The sequence below is a fragment of the Vidua chalybeata genome, chromosome 12 (assembly GCF_026979565.1).
Source record: "Vidua chalybeata isolate OUT-0048 chromosome 12, bVidCha1 merged haplotype, whole genome shotgun sequence".
Lineage (NCBI taxonomy): Eukaryota > Metazoa > Chordata > Aves > Passeriformes > Viduidae > Vidua > Vidua chalybeata.
This window is the reverse complement of record NC_071541.1, coordinates 9,963,649-9,986,377: the sequence shown is the minus strand read 5'-3', so window position 1 is coordinate 9,986,377 and position 22,729 is coordinate 9,963,649. Positions and strand designations below refer to the sequence as shown.

Sequence of the window (22,729 nt, the reverse complement as noted above, 5' to 3'; positions counted from 1 at the left end):
TACCCAGTGCAAGGTTAGCACCGTGGGACTTTTGTGAAACACAGATGGCCCAAAATCTCCTTTTTACCGCAACTGTACCCCAACAATGCAAATGGTATTTTGCAGTACAGAGGCTCTTACTAAGTCTTCAGCAGGGGTTATATGAAAATGCCTCGAGACACTGCTGCTGTATCCTTTCATTAAGAGAACCAGGGGGATGCAGGTAGGAAAGCAAGAACGTGTTTGAGTCATATACCCGTTCGCCTGCAGGGGAAGAGGACCGGCTTTAGGTTCTGTGAAACCCGACGCAAAACAAAACGTTGCCCTGCTCATTTTCCCCACCGATCGCCCCGGCCGTACTTTGTTCTCCCGCTGCGACCGGGACTTCCCGGTGCCGGGGATCGCGCTTTAGGGAGGCGGCAGGGCAGAGCAGGGATATCCCAGCCTCCCAGGCACCTGCCAGACCACGCTCCTGTGTTGCCTCCTCCAGCAGCAGACGGCTCCGGGACCAAACCTGTCCCCAGAGCTGGGCAGAGCGGCACCGTGTCCTGAGTCCAGTCCCCCGGGCGTCCGGGGGGAAAAGCGGCTGCGGAGCAGCAAAGCCAGAGCCCAGAAGCAGGGACGGGCAGCGGCGGTGACAGCGCCGTGAGATGCTTTTTCTGTGAGAAGGACACTCTTTGTGTAAAGATTAAAAAATTACGATTAAAAAATGTTCGAAAAAGAGAAATGCCCAGACGAGATCAGCGGCTGGGAGCCCTCGTTCCGCTCCCTGCCCGCCGTGGCAGCCGCGGGACGCGGGCCGGGTCCCTCGGGGCGGCCCCGCTCCCGCTCCCGCTGCCCGCGGCGGCCGCGGGGGAGGGCGGGCGGCCCGGGGCGGCCCCCCCGAGGCGGCGGCCGCTGCCCGGCCGCCGCTGCCCCGCACCCGTCCGCCCCTCCCCGCCGGCCCGCGGCCGCCTGCCAGCCCGGGCTCCGCCGCCGTGTCTGCGGCATGGCCCCTCCTCCCCCACACCCCTTCCTTTAGGCTCCCCCCTCCCCAGCAAAGAAGAGGCCGTGCCGGTGTTTTTCCACTCAGCAGGATGGGTGATGCTCAAAGCTCCCTCATTAGACAACAGACACGAGAGGTCAGGAAGAAAGCGCTTATAAATTACCGTTTCCTCCTGCTCGGCGCTGCTAGTCGCGCCGCACCGCTCCGCCGGACGCGCCGCACCGCCGCAGGGGCGCAGCGGCGCGCAGGCACCGCGGCCAGCGGACACAGGTACCGGCACCTCCCGGGCGGGAGGGCGGGCGGGCGGTGGGGCTGCCGCGGCCGCGGCGGTGGCGGTGGTGGCGGTGGCGGGGCTGGCGCGGAGCGGCGCGGATCGCCCCTCGCTGTCGCGGCGAACAAAGGGGCGGCCGCTCCGCGCCCAGCGGAGCCGAACCGAGCCGGGCCGGTGGCGGCGGCATCGTTCTCCCTTTGTCCGCCTCGACTCGGGATGCCCCCGGGTGCGCTTTCCCTTCCCCCCTTCCATTTATTTATTATTTCATCCTTCTCCTTAAAGCCCCCTCCTCCCCAGCTCTCGCATTACCTCCGCGGTGTTTTTCCTCCCCAGCGGTTGTTTACCCCACACCCCCCACACCTTGCGTTAACTTTTTTTGGCGATAACGTTCTCAGCCATTCCCCGTTGGCGGCCCTCCAGCACATCGACGGCGCACGCTTCTCTCCCCGGCTATTTTTGCCCATTTTTTCTCCCACCCCTCCCCGCTGTGCTTTCTCTATCTGCCGTGCGCTAACCTCGAGTGAAGGCACTGGTACAGGCAATGCTGCATCTGATGCTAATGGGCCTACCTGGTGGGTAATACCGCTGCTGCTGCTTTCTTGTTATTTCCCTCATTTTCCTTTTATTTTGTGGGTTCTTGACATGCTGAAATCAAAGTAGTGATGGGGCTTGGAAATAAAATACAGGGACTACACAGGGCATGTTACCAAGCTCAGCATGGTGCAAAGGGGTGATAATTCTGGGTTCGTCTGGGGGTAGCTTGGATCCAAAATTCACCCACTGGCTTTAAGATAATGAATGCCCATTGCTGCCTGGTATTATAGCAAGAGGTATGTGGGAGGACTCACAAGGTTTCCATATAAGAGCATGGGAGAATTTATTTCACCCAGGCGAAGAAATGTGCAGAGTATGTGTTATTTATGACACTGAAGGCAAGCTGTGTTGTTCTTAGGCAGCTCCAAGAGTGGCAAAACTTGGTATTTAGAAATTGTAGAAACTGATTTCTGCTGTTTAATAAGAGCTATATTTAAAGGGAACCACGGATGAAAATAAAAAAAAGGAAAAAGTAGTGGGAGAGGATCCAGATAAACACGAAGAAATACAACGCCACACTTATTCCAGCACAGTATGTGCCAAGGTGTAAAGATGGAGGTTTTTGATGAGTTCCCATGTTTTTTAACCGTATTGGGAAAGGCATTAAGAAAATGTGCCGAGAGGAGCTGGTTACGTTGATAGTGCTATTTTGGTAACTGCATTTTTTTTAATTGCTTGCATGTGAAAATGTTTTGAGTTTTGGACTAGCAAAACAGCGAGGCAGTCCTGACGGGGACACATGTCATCAGCTGTGTAATTCAGGGCTCGGATGACAGTTGCTACCGGTTTAGATTTTATGGCTTTAGGTTTGAGGGTAAATCAGCCCGTTAAAACCTGCTGCTGTGGAATTTTGATGGGAGAGGCTTTGGTCAGAGCTCTGATGGTTGTTGACAGCCGGGTGTTTACCTCTGGCTCTGCGTTCAGCCGAGCTGACTGCTTTCTGGCATTGCCTACCTTTGCCACAAGTGTTACGGAAAGGTTTCCTTGAAGGTTATTGGGGTTTTTTTTAAGCAAAATGTGTGAGCAGCTGAGGCAGCCAGCAGCGTGACAGTGACAGTGTCCCTTGCCTGGACCAAGTCGAGTCTGAAGCACGAGTGAGGAAGGAGGATGTCTGCGCTGCCCTCGTTAAACTGACATTGGAAACTTTATTTTTGGTCCTTTCAGAGATAGTATCTTCCTGTTTCCCCTTCAACTGTCTCTTACCTGCTTTGCATGTTCTCTTTTTGTCTTTTTTCTCTTTATTTGCCTTTCACCTCTGTCCCTTCCCCTTCCCACCTCTCCTGCCTTGGTGCCTAGCGCAGCTCCCGCTGGAGGGCGGCAGACACCTTTCCCCTGCCTGGGGCTGCCCGGGGACCCCGACCCCGCGGCCGGGAGAGGAAAGGCCGCTTCTTGCTGACATTTATGAACCTGCTTCTTTCACCTGCGCTGTGAGGGTTCCTTTCTGTCATACTTGGCAAAAAGCACCAGGTCGCAGGTGGCACCGTGATACCTGTAGGCCCCGAGAAGGTGGATGCGTACTCAGGGGTGCTGCATCGAAATCCTGGGGCATTTGGTTTGTTTGATTAAGGAATCTTGGTCTGGAATCTGGTAGAAATTTGGAATCTTTCAAATGCTACCGACTCCTGTTTTATTTTCTTTTTCTGTAACCAGAAACAAAATTTGGCATACAGCTCTTCATTGGTAGTTTCAAATGTGGAGCTTTTGTGTCAGTTGCCTGGAGCTTTCATGTCAGAGGTGAAATGCTGAGGCAATGGCAGGAGACTTCAGTTGGTGTGAAATGCTGGCAGAAAAGAGCTGCCACATTGTCCTGGAAAACTAGGAAGACACTTTAGGTTGGCTGGCTTTTGCTGCAGAGTGCTTGGGAAACCTCCCATGCCTAAGTGGAGTTCTGTTTGTAAAGCCTTGGTGAGGATCTTGTCGTACAGCTAATCATTGCTAATATTTCAGTGAGGGATTTTTAAAATCAATATTCTTAGTGTATCTTAGTGGCTTCCAGCCAGGTCCTATGGGCTGGATGTTTCCAAAGAGACTCTTGGGCACTTTCCAGATGGTGATATTCCTAGGATTTTCATCAATGCACATCAAGGCTTAGCAGAACCCCCTATTATTTTAATTTTGCCCCTTCTGTGTTTTCCAATGTCCCATATTTTTGTCCCAGTGGGCAGCAGGGCAATGTTGCACCAATGCCCCAATGGCAGTGCTGCAGTTCCACCAGTAAGGGGGGGGTCTCTGAAGTGGTGCCCTACCAGGGGTTTTAATCATGCTGGCAAACAACTCTGAAAAGATTATGCTGATTAGTTTCTTATAAATTTAACCATATTACAACGCTTAAAAATGGATGGGAAAGCCATGGTAGTTGCAGCCTTTTGTAAGTAATGTTTATTTGATTGGTCATATGAATAAATTGTAGATCATTTAAGAAGTGAAGCTTTGAATAGATTACCCAGTCGGATTAGTGCCGTCGACTTCTTTTCATCACTAACTTAATGACCAGAATGGATCAGGGTTATCTTTTTAAAAAGTAATCCTGTGTCTGCTCCAGTAAGAGCTCTATACACAGAACTAAAATTTATTCTAATGGCACTCTAGGGGAGCTGCTTGCAGGATTGGGTCCTTGGCCCTTAGAAGAAAAGCATGAGGATGAAAATGCAGTGATTTAGTATTTGTTGAATTTCTTCCATACATGCCTATTTAATTGAACCCTCAGCTGTTGTAGTGCCATGGATTTAATTGATTTGTGTGAGCTTTGTTTACATCCCAAGGCATGTAAACTTTATATTACTTACATAGTAGCTAATATTGATACAAGGTAATACAGAATAAATTAATTGAACAGTCCATTCTTCACTGCTCTTTTTTTCCCCAAAAACCTGCTGTTGGAAGGGCTGCTTTGCTGCCAGTCCATGACTCTGAAACCATGGCTGGTGTCCTGCAGCATCCTCTGTATTTCTGTTAGTTTCTTTTTTTTCCCAATGTGTCCAGATTTACACCATCAAAAAGCCATTTAGTGCCAGCCCTAAACCCTGTTCCCAGAGCATCCACTGAACCCACCAGCTCGGCCGGTGGAAGGGGAGTGTGAATCAAATGTCAGCAAGCTTCGGGTGGGTGGCAGCAGGCTGGCAGTCCCGTAGCTGCAGGAGAGGCTGTTAGGGCCTGTTGGGAAGGTTCCCCATTTCAGCAGTTACTGGGTTTCCTGTTGTGGTTCTCTGTCACTCAGAATTGTCACAGCCTCGAAGGACACCTTCGCTGCTGTGGCTGCCCAACCTGGGTTTGAATGCAGTCAGTGCTTGAGCACTGGCATGGAAAAACAACCCTGCTGTGCCAAAATGCAGTAGGAGGGTCCTGCTTCACCGTGTTGGTGTAAGTCCCATGTCCATAGGTAGGAGAACAACCCATACACTGAGCCATGGGGTTATCGCTGAGCTGGAATGTAGTTAAAAGTTCTTTTATTTTTTCATTTTTTGATCCAGATCACATGGCATTTGTATTTTATTTCACTGCTGCAGTGTAATTGTCCTGCTATTTAGAGGGATATAGTCATATCTCCTGTGATGTTCTATATAGGATGATCTCCTGTTTTGACATTGGTACTACATTCAGTGTCTTCAAACAGAAGTTTTTACTGATGAAATTCAGAAAATGCAGTGCATTATAGCATTGAAACATGTCTGACTTATTTTGCTGGACCCATTTTTTTCCTTTAAAATATTATTTCCCTTTTCTTTTTCTCTTTTTTTTTTTTTTTTTCCAAACAGGAAAAGAAAATACATTCAGCAGAGATTCTTCTTCATGTAAGTGTTATTTATGCTTGTTTATGAAATTACAAAAAGGCTTCAAAAATTCATTAAAACATTCAAATACTGAACACTTACCATCTGTTTGTAGAAACCAAGTATAGAGCATGTAAAAATAGGCTGTAGTTATATAGCAATAATGCTCAGCAACTGATGTCTTAAATCTGTCCGTGCAGTTCTTCTGTGTATCACCACAGAATTTAGAAAACGTTGCAAAGCACTTTGCAGACATTTAAGCAGCATGCCTATAAAGTTGGTGTGTAAATCCTGGAGGGATAATGTTAAATTGGTTTGCCCAAAGCAGAGGAGACACGTAAGTGAGAGCTTGATTTAGCACCCCAGAGTCCTTGCTCCCCAAACGCTGTGACAGTCAGCTTTTGTACCTTGGATCCTACAGAATCCAAGTTCTGCCCATCGAGCCATTTGTTGTGTGCAGGTGTGTGCATGTGTATGTATGGGTAAGAGAGAGTGTCTGTACGTGTAGCTGGCCTCAAATAGCCTGGAGGTATTTCAGGCCTTCTCTACAACCTATGGTGATGCCCTTTAAAGTAAGAGTAGATGCCACCAGCCATTGGTGGGTACTGTTGCAAATGTTTTGTGAAAGCATTTGGCTCCAGCTTGGCTCTCGGTCTGGGGGAGCCTGTTAAAGTATTCTTCGTGGGACTGAGAAAGCTGCATGTCATAAAAACACAACAGGCTTTTTTCCACACCATCTAGCGACCTGGGTTTTTTTTTCGCAGGTCTCAGCTTTGAAAACTGTTGAGTAGTATAGAAAGCTCTGCTCTAGTATTTCTATCTAGTAAATAAATCTGATTAAATGTTTTACAGGGCTGCATAGATGAAGACTCTCATTGCCTTTATGCAAAATTAGCTAAGCAAGGAAAACGACTGCATTGTTCCCAATGCAGGGCCCGCTTCGCATAACTTCTGAGCATGTACTGTGTCCAGTGGCATGGCAAGCCCACGAGCACTCACCTCAGGCTGATTTCCCATAAATCAATTTATTTTTTTTTTAACAACACATATCTCGGAATTGCAGCACTCCATTATGCTTGCGTAGCAACTTGCTGGTTAATATGTAGCAAAATGCCGTGTGGTAACAAATGTTTTTTTTTTGCTATTGTTGAGCTGGAATGTTAGTTCAGCTTCTAGATAAAAGTGGCTTGCGCAAGGCATCCCGGTAGACCATGATTTCTGTGGCTTGTACAGTAGTTCTGTAGGCAACCGTGTTCTGCTCTTCCTCTCCCCTGTGCTTTCCTTCATCTTCCACGTGAGCGAGGGGTGGGCTGACGGAAAGGCAGGAGCTGGCAGCCCTTTGCGTCCTGCAAAACACCAGCGTGGGGTTCTTATGCCTGTTGCTGGTCAAGCATCTGTTGAAAACACTCTTTATTCTAGTTGTGTTGCTAGCAGAAGCATTGTTAGATGCTTTATTTAATAGCTTTAAACCACAAGTGTTCTTTGGCTGGTTTTATGGATAAGACGATCTTTCAAAAAAAAAAAAAAAAAAAACCAAAACCAAAGAAATCCAGTACTAAGTGAAGGATACCGCACAAAGGATTAAAGAATCCTCCTTTCCTGCTGCTGGGAATCCTAGCTGAGACTAGGTTAAGCATTTTTCTCTTTGAGAAGGTGTATCATCATTTTTAAAAGGTAACAGAAGAAAAAAAATCCAGGTTTTTGAGTATGAACATTTTCAACATTTGTAGCTCATTATTATTTCATTCTAGAATGGGAAATTCAAATCTCTTGAAAATCCTGTGAAGCATACGCTTCCCATAGATTATAAAGGGGAAATGGTAAAGCAAAAACCCCTTTAAGGGAAGAAGCTCCCAAATAGAGAAGAGCCCAAACAGATGAACCCTACAGCAATGACTGTACGGTGTCTTGAAATTGCAGAATAACCATGCAGTGCAGATCTGGAGAGTTTTGCTTGGAGATTGCAGTATCCCAAAGAAAATTCCTAAGTCCAATTCATACACTCTAAAATGAGTAATGGAAAGTCAGTGGTCCAGAGGCCACTTGCAGTGCAGCCTTCCATCACAGGCTGTGGCTTTTCAACAGCTAACGGCAAGCTTTGAGCATCAGAGCCTCTCTCCTCTGGTTCTGTGCATGAAATATTATGACTTTGACTCAATAACTCTGTTTGTGCCTGTCTGTGCATTGGCTTCCCTTGGCTTCTACAACGGTGGGAGTTTCCAAAAGAGAGTTGAACTGCAGGGATGGGAGTATTGAGGTTATAGTGAAATGGCAGGATGGTGAAGCATCCAAGACAGGGATCTCTCCCAGGTCCTGTGTAGAGAGTTGATTGCTGTGGCAGTGAGTGCTCAGTGGGGATTAACCCCTCAGGCCGTGGCTTGGGCCAGTCTCTGTGACAGGAGGTGACCACTTTGAGAAGGGGCTCTTTGTGATAGTAACCAGCCATATGTAGTTGTAATGATAAGAAAGTGACCATCTTATTTTAGTCACTTTGCGACAAATACTACCACAATTCATTACTTTCCATCAGTGCCTCATCCTATGGAGGAATCACCACTGCCCATCTACATTGAGGAGGGGACAGAAGTCCCGATTGGTGAGTGCAGTTGGGATGGGATTTGTTTAAGGGAGGGTATTAAGGGTACTTGGGTTTTATATTCCTCACATTTGTGTGTACCCATTTGTCATTGAAAATGGTAAGGTCTGTTGCAAATGTTTTGGGGATTTTATTTTATATTCTTCTTTATTTTCTATTTGGAACTCCTGAGAGTTGTTGAACACTGCTAGCATTGGTTTTCAGTTAATCATAAATCAAAGTACATAATTTATGCAGCAACATTGAAAGCTTCTGTGCAGGATGTCTTAACACAAGGCTGAGGAAGACCATGAGTATCACAAGAAGTAGTTCCCCCTTTGGCCTTTGACCTCAATGTTGAGGTACTCAGCATAATCTGAGGTCTGGGTCAGTTTTTGTTCTTGCTGACACTCTCATGCCTAGCACCCAATAGACTCACACTGTCCACACCATTGCATAGCCAGAAGAGAGGCAGAGAGGTTTGCCATGCACCTTGGAGTGCTGCACACCCCTAGCTCTGAGCTCTGGTGTAGATGTATTGTCACTACCTAGATGTATAGGTTGAGTGCTGTTTTGGTTTTTTTTTTTTTTTATTTTTTTTAATAGAGAAGCAGTCTTGAAGATAACCCATAAAAGAATGCAACTTAAAGATCAGTAAGTTGGACTGTGGTGATCTTTTTGGACAGTAGAAAGTTGTTATGGCAAAATTTCCCAGAGCCCCATCCTTATACAATCTGTTCTGGACTGCATACAGTAAGTGTGCCTTAGGTCTCACCTTGGGAATCTGCCTTGTTGAGCAGATGTGTCTCTTCAGACAACTTTTTCTTATTATATATCCTGAATTTTTCCATTCCTAAATTCAAGCAATTGCTTCTTGTCTTACTATCTTTTGAGCTAGATTAATTACCTTCCTCTACACACAGTACCTGGAAGGTATTTATAGCTGGATCTCAGCCCAGGAGTCTTCTCATTTATAGAACATATTAATTTTAGCTCTCTTACTCTCTCCTTAGATCACTTTTGTTGTCCTTGTTTGTATTTCCTTTAATTTCTCTATCTCCTTTCTAATCTGTGGAGACTTGAAGAACTCATAATTGGTTCACTGCGGCTGTTTTGATATAGCATTATGCTTTAGATTTCCTATCACTGCTTCCCTTGTCCATATCCAGAAATAGCTTAGCCTTTGACCCTTCTGCATCACTCAGAAGCATCACACAGAGAAACTCTATTACTTGGCTAATCTTACCTGCAATCACCTTTAGGTTATTCTTGGATTCATGGCTTTGCTAGCTGCTCCTCAGGCAATGTTACTGCTCTCCTGGGATGCTGGGCTTTATACTTCCTAACGCTAAATCTCCATCCCATTGCATGCCACTTATTTTATCCAGGAATATTTTGAAACATTATTTATGACATTATTTATTTTAAAGCCCTGGGATTTTATCATTTACATAGAAGCTGTTACTGTTTTACCATATGTAGAGAAAAGTACTTAAAATTTTAATATTTTGATACCTATTACAGCTGTCTTTTGCATGTTAGTCCAGATTCCTTTCCCAGATTCATCATTCTTATTTGTCTATCTTCCCTGATTTTCCTTCCTCTAGTTAAAGAAGTTCATAAGGACTGGTAGGTTTAGCCTTCTGCTTGTCTTCATTTTGTCCCTTTCCTCATTATACAATAAGACCATTGTTTCTGTACCTCTTCTATGCATGGCATGATGTGGTCTTTCCCACAGCAGATCATCTTTTCTCTCTACAACCTCTCCTGGGGTTGTAGTCAGCTGAACATCTGCTGGACATTAGACCTCTCTTGTAGAACTGTTAAGGGTCTGTCCTGGCCCCTGGGATTTCATCTTGTGTTTCCCACTGCTCTGAGGAAACCTAGACCACTGAGGTGGTGGCACCTCCACCAAAAAAAAAATACTGTAAGGCTGATGAGTCACAGAACTGACCAACCAACCAAAAAAACCCCAAATATGGGTGGAAAGCTTTTTAGAGGATGTTTGTTCAGTGCTGTCACGAAGCAGGTTTGTTGGATCAGGCTCTGAAGTGCAGCACCAGCTGTGAAACAGCCAAATTGGGTTGGAGAGGGCACCATGTTTACTTATTCTAAATAAGTGTCTGGACTGTCAATACAGCAAGCTGTGGTTGAGGGGCAATGAGTGGAAAAAGTAAATGATGCAGAGATGAGGGCAAACCACAAGCTCTGAGTTTGGTATCTGAATGTTTGACATGGGTTAGGGCTTTTAGATGCAGCATAAATCAAGGTAGGAAGCAGCTGCAAAGTTCTGGTCTGGGTCTGGGTCTTGGTATTGATCCTGCTTTCCATTGATCTCACCAGTGTGATCCAGATCCAGGGTGCCCATTTGTACCTGTACAGACCAGAACAGGAATAATATAAAGGCCTGTCTGCATTTAGGCTGGAGAAAAATAGCACACAGTGCAGTTGTTAAAACATTTCATTCAGCACAACCATCATTTACTTTTAAAAGGTTGTTTGGAGAACTTAGATTATTTCCTCATCTGAAACACATTTTGGCTGCTATATGGCACGCATACTATTCTGACCCAGGCCTGACTGGTGGTGGTAAATTGCTTTGTAGCTTCTGTATTTATTAAAAAGATAGAAAAATCAGTAGACTCAGATTTTTTCAGAGTCTAAATTTAACAACGTTAATTATTTCAAGCAATTTTAAAAGGAACATAAATCTCACTTGTTTATTACAGCTGCTTCATGAAAACAGCAGCTATAAATAATGCTCTATAATGAAAATCTAGCTAACACTGTCATGAATTAGCCAATAAGAGAATTAACGTTTGGGATCTGGGCAAAGGCAGCATTTCCTTCTCTGGCAGGAGGGTCTTTGCATTGAGAAGAAGATGGTGATTACTAAATGCTGGTTTTATTTCCTTGAGTGAAGTGAAGACTTTGACATTTTTGCATAGATGAATATGACTTTTGATTGGAAAAAGGCCTCAGCTCTACTTAGTTGTTATGTACTTTTGCCCTTTCTTGAATACATTCCTAGAGGAAGGTAGCTGAGTGAGATGCAACAAATATTTTAATAAATCAAAGATATTTACGAGGAGATGGGGAATATATTGTGATCATTATCAAAGAACCTACAGAGCAGTGATTAAAAAGTGCAGGTCAGATGCTGGAAGTCTTGGTTCAGGCACAATTTTGACTATCTCCCACTCAACTAAAGAGTTCAGGAGATTCAAGGTGAGGAAATAGGCAGAGCAGGTCATTATTCCCCACTGCCATTCATAGTAAAGTCATGGCCATATTCTTCCATCACTGTTGTGTTAAATGCTAAAGAAAACACCTGAGATGATGCAGTCCAAATTTACATTTTGTAAAGCAAAAACACAGGGAAAAATGTTTGTATTGGTAATCATTGCATTTGGTCTATACAGGAAACCACTGAAGGAATAATTGTGTCCTTGGGGATCAGGAGCAGTAGAGCTTTAGACTGAAGTGTTTATGTTTTGCCTTCCAAGTCACATTTGAGATGTTAGTGTTGTTTGATACCTGTGAAATTAGCTCAAAGACATACAAATTCAGGATATAATTCTCAACTGACTTATTCCAGCATAGTTTTGTTGATTCCAGTAGCATTGCTATTGCTTTATTGTGCAAATTATGTCAAAAGTCAGGCCTGCTTTTTCAGGAATCAGCCCTGATGACCTTCAACCCCATTGCACTTCTGCTACAGCTCTGAGTCCCTAGGTGGACAAAATCTGAATTAGCCACTTCCGTCCTTCTGACCCACTTTTGCTAACGAATAGCACTGGCTTCAGTGTGCTTTTGTCAAATGTATACAAGGGTTAAGTAGCCCTTACCTCTACAGGATTCTTACCCCCATCATCTGGGTATGGTGGAAAGCTCCACTGGCACTCTTGAAGCCATGTTTTCCTGATTGTACTCACAAGTCATGGTGCAGCCTGGGCTCATTTGAGGCATCTTGATTACAAGAGAAGAATTTTCTTGTAAATTGCACACAGTTTCTTCTGCCACTATTCAGTCTCTGCCTTTAAGCATCTCTGATGTTTTCTTCATGATAAAAATTGGATTTTTAGTCTACTGCTCTTGGGCAGACTCACTCAAAGAGAGAAGCTTTGGTACTTTTTATGTTTTCTTTTATAAGAGAAAGTGCCCCCTTTCCAGCCCAGAATAGCATTTGACACCCTACAGAGAGCTGGCTCTGTGTCTCTCTAGGAGATTGCCTTCCCTTGCAAGAGAAGAGAACCTTTTTTGTTGCACGTGTTTCATGGTTCGCTCTTTCATGGGGAGCTGGCACACAGAAAGCTTGATTTCTGCCAGGTACTGAGTGCCTTCTGCAAGGTATTGAGTGCCCTCCTATCCTTTGCAGCCAAAAAGGAGTTGATTGCTCTTGGCATCAGTCAAATCTGGACCCAGAAGACCACAGGTAGTATTTACCAATTATTTATGTGCTTTCGCATGCCAGAGTTTGTCTGAATTGATTTTCATTGCATACAAGAGATTTGAGGCGTTAATGACACTTGCCTGCCACTAAAAACACTTTTAAAAAATAATAATAATACAATAATAAGCATGACATTTATTGCATTGCCATGGGGAAATTAAAAACCCCCAAAATTAACTAGAATCCAAGTAACTATTAGCTCTTCAGAGCTAATGTGTGAGTTATATACCCTGAATGAGCACCATATGCCAGTTCATTGTGGCACAGTGAGTCACAGGACACACTGTGGAAAGCAATAATTGCTTGGCATGCATTGAAGCACTCAGTAGGGCTTTTTGTTCGGTTTTCTTAAAGGAATATGTTTTACTCTGACAATAAAATGGGTATTGCCTGATATGCTGCCACCAGGGACTGTTGCTTATTTTATACTTAACCTGGAGCTTACCCATTTGTCACTCACCGCAGACCCCCTCAGTAACTTTTGCTTTCCAACTGCTTGTATTGTATGTGTGCAGTACCAGAAGAGTAGAGTGAGCCTTCCATTTGGTATCATCTTGTCATTCTGTATTAATCCTCCTCTCCCTTTTCCTCCTCATCTTCTTTCTTTGTCCAATAGAGACATTCAGATTGTTTATATGGAATAAATGTTCATCCTGAGCAGAGTGAAGCAGTGTGACGAGTTGCACAGGGATTGTACACTCTCCACACTTGTCCAGAGCTTGGCCAGAGAAGGCCATCAGCAAGCCAGTCTGATTTTGATATTGGCCCTTCTTTGAGCAGGAGGCTGAGCTATGTGACCTCCAGAAATGCCTTCTACCCTGAATTACTTTATGGTTCTGTTTAATACCCACTTCCTGTACTGATTCAGCCAGAGTGCTGTGCATGTCATTAACTCCTCACTCCCTGTCATTCATACCTGCATAGAACAGGAGTGACCTCCTGAAGGTCAGTGAGGTGACAGAGGTTTTACTTACATGGGAACAGTATCAAGATGTAAATAGTGACCTCAGATGAGATTAGTAGGTGAAATTTAGGTATCTCTGAAATTATTTGGAATTTGTAACAGGATTTCACTTGTGTTCTCTTCAAATCTTCAGTAAGTTCCAATTGAAGTTATCAAATGAAGTGTTTAAAGCATAATTATATGCTTTATAAGGATGATAAGTATTTAAAAGTAAACATCATCTTTTTTTTTCCTTTTCAGTGACAAATCTTATTCTCTAACCTCCTTGAAGAGAGCTTTGGGGTGTTTAGGGTTTAGTGAGCCACCAACTGCCCTGGCTGGGCCGTTACACACTGGTTTCCTCATGCAGCCGTAACCACGTCAGGGAGTTAATGCTGCGCAGGGCATCTGCTCCTCAGCTCAAGGCCCTCCCAGCCCTGCAGCTGTCTGCCAGAAAGCTGGGATGTGAGCTCCATTGGGTAGCAAATTTTCATGGTCAGCCCGTGTGTTAGCCAAAAAAACGCCCTTTGTCAGAACAATGTTATTTTAATTGTGCTGAAAGAAAGCAAGGTCACACTCAGATTCACCATATCAGCCTAGGGGATTTTGAACAATGATGTAGCTATTCCAGGGCAAAAAAAAACCCCAAACCTTCAGAAACTCCCTTGGTGGGAAAAAGAAATGGGAATATTTCATAGGGCTTCTCTTTCAAGTCTGACAAGATAAGGTGCTTTTTCTCCATCTCTCTACTTTATCAACAAGAAGTATATTGCTTACGTAAACACCTGGTTTCCCGTCAGGTTCTATCAAAAGTAAAGTGTACAATTGGGGCTACCATAGTGGATTGAAGAAGGACTAAATATGGGCAACCAAAAGCTTTTGTTGTCCCCTTTTATACAAGGCAGGATTCTAAAATCAAGATTTAACAGGATAGACTTGCTTTCATTGCTGCCCTCCCTTTTCTGTAACCACATAAATACTCTCACCTCATACAGATCCTGCTTAAATGATGCAGGGTACTCCTCTTTCAAGTCTGAAAAGGGTTTTGTGCCAGGTAGAGGGAATATAGTAATGGAAGATACTGTTGCTCAGTAGGGTTGAAGTTCCCTTCTCCACTGTTCTTTGTGCAGTACACAAGCAATAGGTTACAAGTCAAATTTCATGGACAGATAGTATCCAAATGTGGAACTTCATGCAGTACATCTGACTTTGAATCACCTAGGTGATTTCTCCTTCTGTAAATCTATCACAAGTTCATGTAGCTCTTGTAAAGGTCACCTCCAAAAATTCAGACAAGTCAACCAAAGAAGTCTCTCTACCATTAGTTTGCATGTGAAGTGTTTTTGTTGCTATCTCAGCTGCTTGTCAGGTGCCTATTGTTTATAGTGGAACTGCAAACAATTTCCCACCTGTCCATTAACTTTTGCATAAGAAAACCAAGTAGGGAAAAATAATTGTAGTCATGATGAAGACAGCTTTAGATACTAATGGTATCCTATTTAAGTGTGTTCGCAAAGATGAAATTGCACTAAGAAAAATCCTCAGCTGGTAACAGGAGTAAGTTCAGTTTACAATAGTCAGGCCAGGACTATAAAAGCAACCTGCAATGAAACCATCAGCTATCATTTGTTTGAAAAGATAAAAGGAGTTGGAGAAAAATACTCAGGCTGTTCACATATTGTCATGATGTATTTGGGGAAGCTTACCTGAAAAAGCCAACAGAAAAACAAGTAAACAAGTACCTGTAGCCTGTGGGATTCACCCCAGCATGAAGGTGGGACTGCAGATACTTGGGTCTTGTATTGGAGTCAGCCTTTGCTCTAATACAATTCCCTTTGGAGGCAGCAGTTCAAGAGTAGATTCTGTGGGGCTTTTGTCCAAGTAGTATATATGGGCCCAGGGTTTTGTTCCTGCTTGGTGTGTGCCCTGCACTTTGCAGAAAGTGGTATGCAGAAGTGGTTTATGTGTTAGTTTCCTTGGAAAAGTGAAGTATTTGTTCTGGCACTGTTTGGTTTTCATATCTCTTGACATAAAAATGAGCACAGCTCTCAGTCTGTGAAAGCAAATGTCAGAGACCCATGGCAAAACTGAACTGAAAATACACCTCTGGTTGGGAATCAGTCTGAATCACACGGTATTTAAAAGCACAGTGGTTTAGTGGTCAGTACTAAAGGTTCTATTTGCAACTCAGAACTTTATTTATTTATTTTGATCAAATAATGCCTATTGTAAGGCCTGTGGGATATAGTGGTATTCCTTCTCAAATGCCCTCCAGGAGCACAGTGAGTGGCTCTGGGCAGCCAGGGAAATTGAGAGGACGGGGCTGCAGCTGGAGACAGAGCCAAGGCTGTTTTGGGATTAAACAAAACATGCCATTGTCTGGCCGTGCAAGCCAGCACCTGGCACCAGCTGCAGGAAAGCAAATAAATATCGTAGTGTCTACAGAGCTTCACTTTTTTGTGTGTGAAAGTCTGTGTTCCACCAGTCTGTTTTGCAAAGTTGTGCTCTCCCTGAGCTTGTTCATCAGCTTTGCCACTTCTTCTTTTTGCATGTCTCCTGCAGACCCGCCCACACTGCTGCGCTGCCGTGTCAGTGGTTTCAATTTCATTTCCTGTGCGAAAATTCATATGCCTAAAGTTTTTGTTCCCCTTTTTTTTTTTTTTTTCCTTGTTTTTGCTTGAAGGAAAGAAAACAACAGCAGTAAATTAAACTTGAAGGTGCTTAGGAAATTTCTGTGGCTGAAGGCCTGTGAGCTGAGGTGCCCTGGCAGAGCACCCCAGTCACCTGAGTACCCTGGTTCATCAGCAAAGGGTTGTTACTCCACTTCTTAAAAGATTACAGCTCATTTCTGTCACTGAGTCATATTTTTGCTGATATTTACTGCCAGCATGGAGGAGAAGTCAAGGCTAAAATCAAAAGTAGCACACTCTCACCATTAAGTTTTAGTGCTCATGGCCCAGCCCTCAGGGCTTTGTAACCTGCTCATATTTTATAGCCCTGTAATGGGACTAACACTGCGGATCGCGTGCGTGTAATAGCTGTTTTCCTGGTGCAGGTTGGCTGGCTGCTTTCCACCCACAGTGCCCTGTTGCACAACTCTTCCTTCCATTAATGTAGTCTAGAAAAAAAAAAAAAAAATCAGGTGTTGGGCAGATGGGGCACGGGAACAAAGGAGAAGAAAGGATTATTCCCTTCCACTGATGGTGTGGGGATGTAGATTTCTGGGAATAAGGTACTGTACGACATGTTTGTACAGCTGCCACAGGTGGGATGAAAATCTGTCCTCAGTTATTGTTCAAGATGAATGGATAGAGGCAGTAAAAACATAATTTACCTTTGTGTGGAGGTAGCCTAGGCAGGTATGGCAACAGCTGATCAAAGCCATTGCTGGGTATAGAAGACACTACTTGTTTTTCCAAAAATGTGTAATCTTATACATCCATCTGTTTTTTACTTAGTTAGAAAACATAATAAAAAAGTACAGTATTCCTCAATTGTGAGAAAGCCCTGAACATTATTTCGTAAACTCAGTTACATTAAGGCTAAATTTAGCATTAGTGTGAAAGAAAAAAACAGGTGAGGGTGAAATTATTTATCCCCAAGAAAAAACTACTTTGATATAATGAATTCATATATTTTATTGCACATTTGCCTCACTAAATGACTACTTTATTGTTTATCTTCCCTACACAGGGGCAGTGCTCCATTATTGTAGCATGGAAATTGCTGTCTGACATTATCATGTGTTGCAAGTGCCTTGCAGAAGTGTCACATAGGATCAATACACTATTAATCACATGCAAAAAATTCAATAGGCACAGTGCACACCACTGACTGTTTGAGTTCATAAGCTTTGTGAGCTTTAGGGGGTTTGCCTTTTTTTATAGCAGAATGAAGGACATCCCTTAATTGATTTTGATGTGGTTTATTTGTGGCAATAGAAATTACTTAATTGACACCAGGGCTTGATAGAAAATTGCAGTCCATTCAGATACAGAGCTTCAGAATTGAAAGCAAAATAGGACAATGCTTGTTCCCTTGGTCAGAAGGTGTATAACTTCAGGGTACAAGGAGATAGAATAGTTGAGGATGTGCACAACTTGTTGAATCTTCTTCAACAATGCCCATCTTGCTTGGAAAGCCATCAGCTTGCTACACCACATGGATAGAATGCATTTTGTTAAGGGCCCTCTTATAAGGAGAAAGAGGTGGTGTCACCCAGTGAGGTAATGATTTTCCACTTCCACGGTGGGTGAGCTGGTAGAGCAGAGGGAGCAGGCAGGGATGGCAGCGGGAAGCTGGTGTTTCTTTCCAGCCTGTTGACAGTCAGGAGGCTGTGAGCTGGCACACCCAGAGGCATTAAATTGGGTCAGCAGTTGGCTTCACGTGAGCAAACCCAAGTTTTAACTGGTTGTTCTCCTGCTCAGAGTTACCAGCACAGTGAGGATGAGCAGTTTCCTCTCAGTCTCTCTGCCTCTGCCAACCCCTTGCTCCTTCCCCTTAGTTGTCTTTGCCAGAGCAACCCCTGGGCTTGCTTCTCTGAGGAGGGGACAGAGCAGGATCACCATGGCTCTCCAGGCAGGACACTTGGGATACAAGAGACACTGTGAAATCCCACCAGGGATTTCAGTAGGACAGAGTCATGACCAGTGTGACTCGGTGTGCCAGACCTCCACTGCATCCCATGTGCTTCCCTCCTGACTGCCACGACTGCCCTGTGCCATCTCCTGGGGACTCAGGCTCCATCTCTGAGGCTGGGGAGCATCATCTTTGCCTCAGCCCCTGTTTAGGGTCAGGGTTATGTTCCCTCTGAAATCCATTGGAATTTGTGGGTATTCATTTTCTTCCTTTCCACCCACACAACAGAAAAGGTTTTTAATTTCCTCCTGTTCCAGGTTTAGTTGTAACTGCTTTGTTCTTTGACATAAATAAGTAGAACAAAATGAGCATCTAGAGTATTATGTGACTGCAGATTTTCTGCTGCTGAAATCTGAGCAAAGATGCAGGATTTTATAACAGCTCAATGCTGTGACATGGTTCCTATTTGAAGCATTTGAGGAACATGAATGGAAACAGCAGCAAGAAAAAAAAAAGCATGTAGGGAAAAAAGATACCTTTTGTCCAGACCACAACTGATGAAAAAGAAATTGCATTAAGCCCTGGGCTTTTCTTTCAGAGTAGGCTTCAGCTTTATAAAGAAATTAATTTTTCTCCTAGAAAATTTTCAGTAGCAGATTTTCCAGTCAGTCTTAGAAGACTAAAAAAAGCATCACAGTGAAAGAAAAAGAAATTATGAAGTGAGAAGGGAGATGGAGAAAGTTGGAGCAAAAACTAAGCAGAAAGGACAAATGGATTCTAGGGTTTAAATAACAACCAAAATGCAGAGAAAAGTATACAGAAAAAGAGTCCATTAAAAGCAGAACAGAGAGCTGTAGTTCAGGGAATTTTTAGAGGCACTTTTTAGTAGGAAGAGAGGCGGTGTGTGCAGTAAAGAGAGTGGTATTATTTTTCAGAAATTGTAGGTATCTTGTTCAATGAAGCAGAATGAACTTGGATGTGAATTAGGGACAATAAGTGAAGTCAGGTGCTCCTTGGAAACTGGTGGGGCCTTGAGGGCTGGCAGACATAAAGGCTTTTTTTTCCTCCAGATCAGAAAGACTTGCACTAAAGCCATGAGTTTGATCAAGGGGCTGTTTATTTTAATCATGTATCGATTGGCTTAACCACACTGCCCTGGGAGGGAGGGAGAGCTGTCAACATCAAGAATTATAGCTTTCAAAGTTCCAAGTAATCCTAGGAAATGAGCCAAACATAATAAATGCAGTTTTATTTGGGACCTGATCCTACTACTGTTGAAATCAATAGCAGTTTTTCCATTTCTCTCAATGGAAGTGGAAGCTGCTTATTTGAAGACCAGCTCTGATCCAGCAATCAGGGCATCTAATTTTGAAATATTCATGAATGTGAAAGTAAAATAATAATAATTTTTTAAAAGAGCCAACCCACAAATAGATTGGCAGTTCTAGGAAAGCTCAGTTTTTAAGGGAATCTTGACTTCAATTTACAGAATACAAAATAAATGTCAGAAAAATAAGGGAGATGACAATGTCTAAAGAAGCAGTGAGCTTAAACAGAGTTAGAAGAATTTATTATAATGTGGTAAACGGATGTCTTTCAAAAGTCACTGAGGCGGAAAAGGATGAGGGAGCACTGAGAAGCTCAGGATATACAGTCTGCACAGGTTGAACTTAGTAGAGAAGGGTCCTTGAAAGCAGAAGTAATGATGATACACATCATACTGCAAAAATAGCCCATAAAATCAGTGGTACAGCCATACAGTCATTCTTCAAGCAACATTCCCATCAAGGTGAAACACTCTGAATGTGTACTTTGCTTTTAGTTTTCTAACAGAAAGAGAAGCTAGAAAAGAACCCACTTAGTTACGACTCTAGTCAACAATTTAGCATGCTGAATCTTTAATCAAAGTTTACATGCATTGGCCAAAAAATAAGTATCTGCTTTGCTGTGGTTTCTGGTGTTCAGATGCAAGACAGGGCATGCATTTTAGCATGTGTAAATATTTACAACCATATATCTGTGTCTACAGCCAGACTTTGATTTTCTCATGTCCATCAGCATTTGGAAAAGCATTGTTTCAAAGATTTAATTTTTAGTGACTATTAAATGAGGTGCCATCCATGATGTGCTTGTCCCCGAGGCTCCTCCTGGAAGGTGCTGCTGTGCATTGGTCGCTTGTCTTCGGCTGTAAGAAGCTTGGAGCGGATCATTACTGTAATCCCAAAGCAAAAACTGAACACAGTGTATTTTCAGATGTGTAATCCGTGGGTTGTCTGTCAAAAAAAATCAGTGGTTCAACAGTACTGGGAGTTGTGTCTGATTTGACAACCAGCAGGTCCTGGCTGTGCTGGCAGCCTTCCCTCATGGGCATCGCTCACCGTCTGGCCCCTCTGTGCAGCGCCTCCCCCTTCCTCTACCCCTCATTTTTTTGCATGTTATGAGGGACTACATTTCAATGCCAGTATTTTTTTAAAGGGTGTGGGTTATCTGAGGTGCAGACTCTACATGTGAAGATGTGATAGCTGTAGCCTAGGGGATGGCCCAAGCCAAGCTGACTGTGAAAGCACTCCTCTTACGGAGGTATTTTCACCTGTGCATCAAAGATTAATCAGTCATGGGGGGCAGCAAGAGAACCTGGGTTATTGCAGGGTATTTCACCTGAGGAAATTTGTGCAAGGCACAGACACATGACTCTCCTGTGGAAGGGCCTCCTGGCTGCAGCAGCGAGCAGATACTTGAGAAGTGCAAAGTGCCCATGCTCTATCCCTTGTTCTATATTTCCATATTTTGCCAGCATCAATTTGATAATTGATTACTCCATTCCCAGTTAATGAGGGTTTGTACCAGTCTATGTCAGAGCAGTTCTGGGCCTGGCCCAGTCTGGATTTTTTCTCCCCTTGCTATCGGATCAGGCTTTTGCAGTGTGACTGGGCTCAGCCTCGGGGCACACCATAAATAGCAGGCTTGACTGCTGCTTTTTATTTATCCATATTGAGTTCATCAGATGAAGCCAAAGCTTCCTGGGGCCATCTGAAGCTTCCTGAAGGGGGTACTCTCACAGTCAGATGTGGCTCCTGGAAGGCAGACGTGTGTCTCTGGGAGGCAGACATATGCCTCAAACTTGGATCGCTCCTTTTGGACTATGTGGTTGTAAGAGCATTTTTTCAAAATATATTTCCTTGGGGGAATCTGATGGACTTAGATCTCGGATACCATCCCACTAAGTGATACAGTAAAAATAACCTATTATTCTCTGGTTCTGACCTGGGCGGTGACAACATATTGTTTCAGCATCTCTGTCAGACTATTTCCCTTAAGAGCCATTTTAGCCTCACCCAGTGGGACATAGCTAAAGGAAATGAAACTCCAACCCCATTAAGGAAAAAGACAATGCCTTTCACTAAACAAACTTACTTTTCTTGGCTTTTCTTCACCAGGGAGAATCGCCCGTACCCCCCACCCTTGCAGCCTTTGTAGACAGTTCCTGTAATTGGGAATGGCTGGGTGGACACCAATGGTTGGCAGCAAAGGGGGATAAATCCGACATCCCTTGAACGTGACATGGGCTGGGAGCACAGTCCCAGGTGGCCGCTTAGTGACAGTTCCTGTGGTACTGGTGGACCGTACGTGCCTGCCAGCCACAGCTGCCGGTCCTCCAGACACAATTGGGATTTTAGCAAGTCTGTACACAGAAAAGCTGGGCTGTTACTAATTTTGTGCAGGCTTTGGATAGGTAGTGTGCCCCACTATTGAGAGCTGGTGACTTGCACCAAAGTTGTGGTGGCTCATCTCCTGCCACCCATACAGTGAAATGACTCCAAAAGCAAGCATGACCTTGAGGGTTCATGGACTAAGGGAGAGATCACAATCTGTCATCACATTCCAGCTAAGGCTGAAGCATAATTTACACTTACTAATTAGGTTTTCAAACACAGCCATTAATTTGGGGTATCTTGAGACAAACTAGAAATCCCTTTTTATAATGCAGTTCCACTCAGTTACAAAGAAAAAGTCTGGAAAGCCACCACTTCACATTTTGTGTGCAGCTAATTGGGACAAACCATAGGGTGATCACCTTGTCCCAGGGAGAGTCAGAGTTTACAGAATGCAATCAACTGGTCAGCCTTCCAAACTCTGGGTAGAGCTGACTAACACCTGGGTCAAAGTAAATCCACAGTCAAGAGGATTAGAGCTGGCAGAAAAATAAAGAACTCTGTGTCACAAGATAAAAGTAGATTGCAAAAAATTGCAATCCTGAAGAGTTTTTAATCTTAGAGGTGGCTAATGCTGCAGGTCTCCTTAGGTTTTTTTACATAAGGGAAGCCTGTGTTCCCAGGTTCTCTTTTGGGGTATTTCCAGTATCAGTCTCCACGGGGAGCAGTTAAGCTCCTATTTCAAACCTAATCAAGCAGGGATCTATAAATCTATATATCTCTGTGCCCTCTTAAGCAGGTTTACAGCTGTCCCACCGGCTCACCAAAAAGCTGTGTGAAAAAAAGAGCATACCCTAAACACTAGGTGTGAGCCTCTCTCTTTTGCACACTTTCCCCCTCTGTTGATGAGTGTTTCAATAACCCATGT

At 43.9% G+C, this 22,729-nt stretch overlaps 1 protein-coding gene across 4 annotated transcripts in view; it reads left to right on the top strand.

Moving 5' to 3' along the window:
• The first annotated feature begins 987 nt into the window (after positions 1 to 987).
• The window catches only part of SLC6A6 (solute carrier family 6 member 6), a 54,850-nt gene continuing 33,108 nt past the window's right edge, over positions 988 to 22,729 (top strand). Inside the window, exons 1-4 of one of the 4 annotated variants that reach the window (XM_053953498.1) lie at positions 988 to 1,234; positions 5,585 to 5,620; positions 8,130 to 8,195; positions 12,553 to 12,609. In XM_053953498.1, the coding sequence (XP_053809473.1) occupies positions 8,141 to 8,195; positions 12,553 to 12,609 (112 nt within the window). In that variant the 5' untranslated portion in view covers positions 988 to 1,234; positions 5,585 to 5,620; positions 8,130 to 8,140. Of the gene's footprint in view, positions 1,235 to 1,638; positions 1,808 to 5,584; positions 5,621 to 8,129; positions 8,196 to 12,552; positions 12,610 to 22,729 lie in introns of those variants that run through there. The other 3 variants (XM_053953496.1, XM_053953497.1, XM_053953499.1) reach the window with 3 other exon arrangements.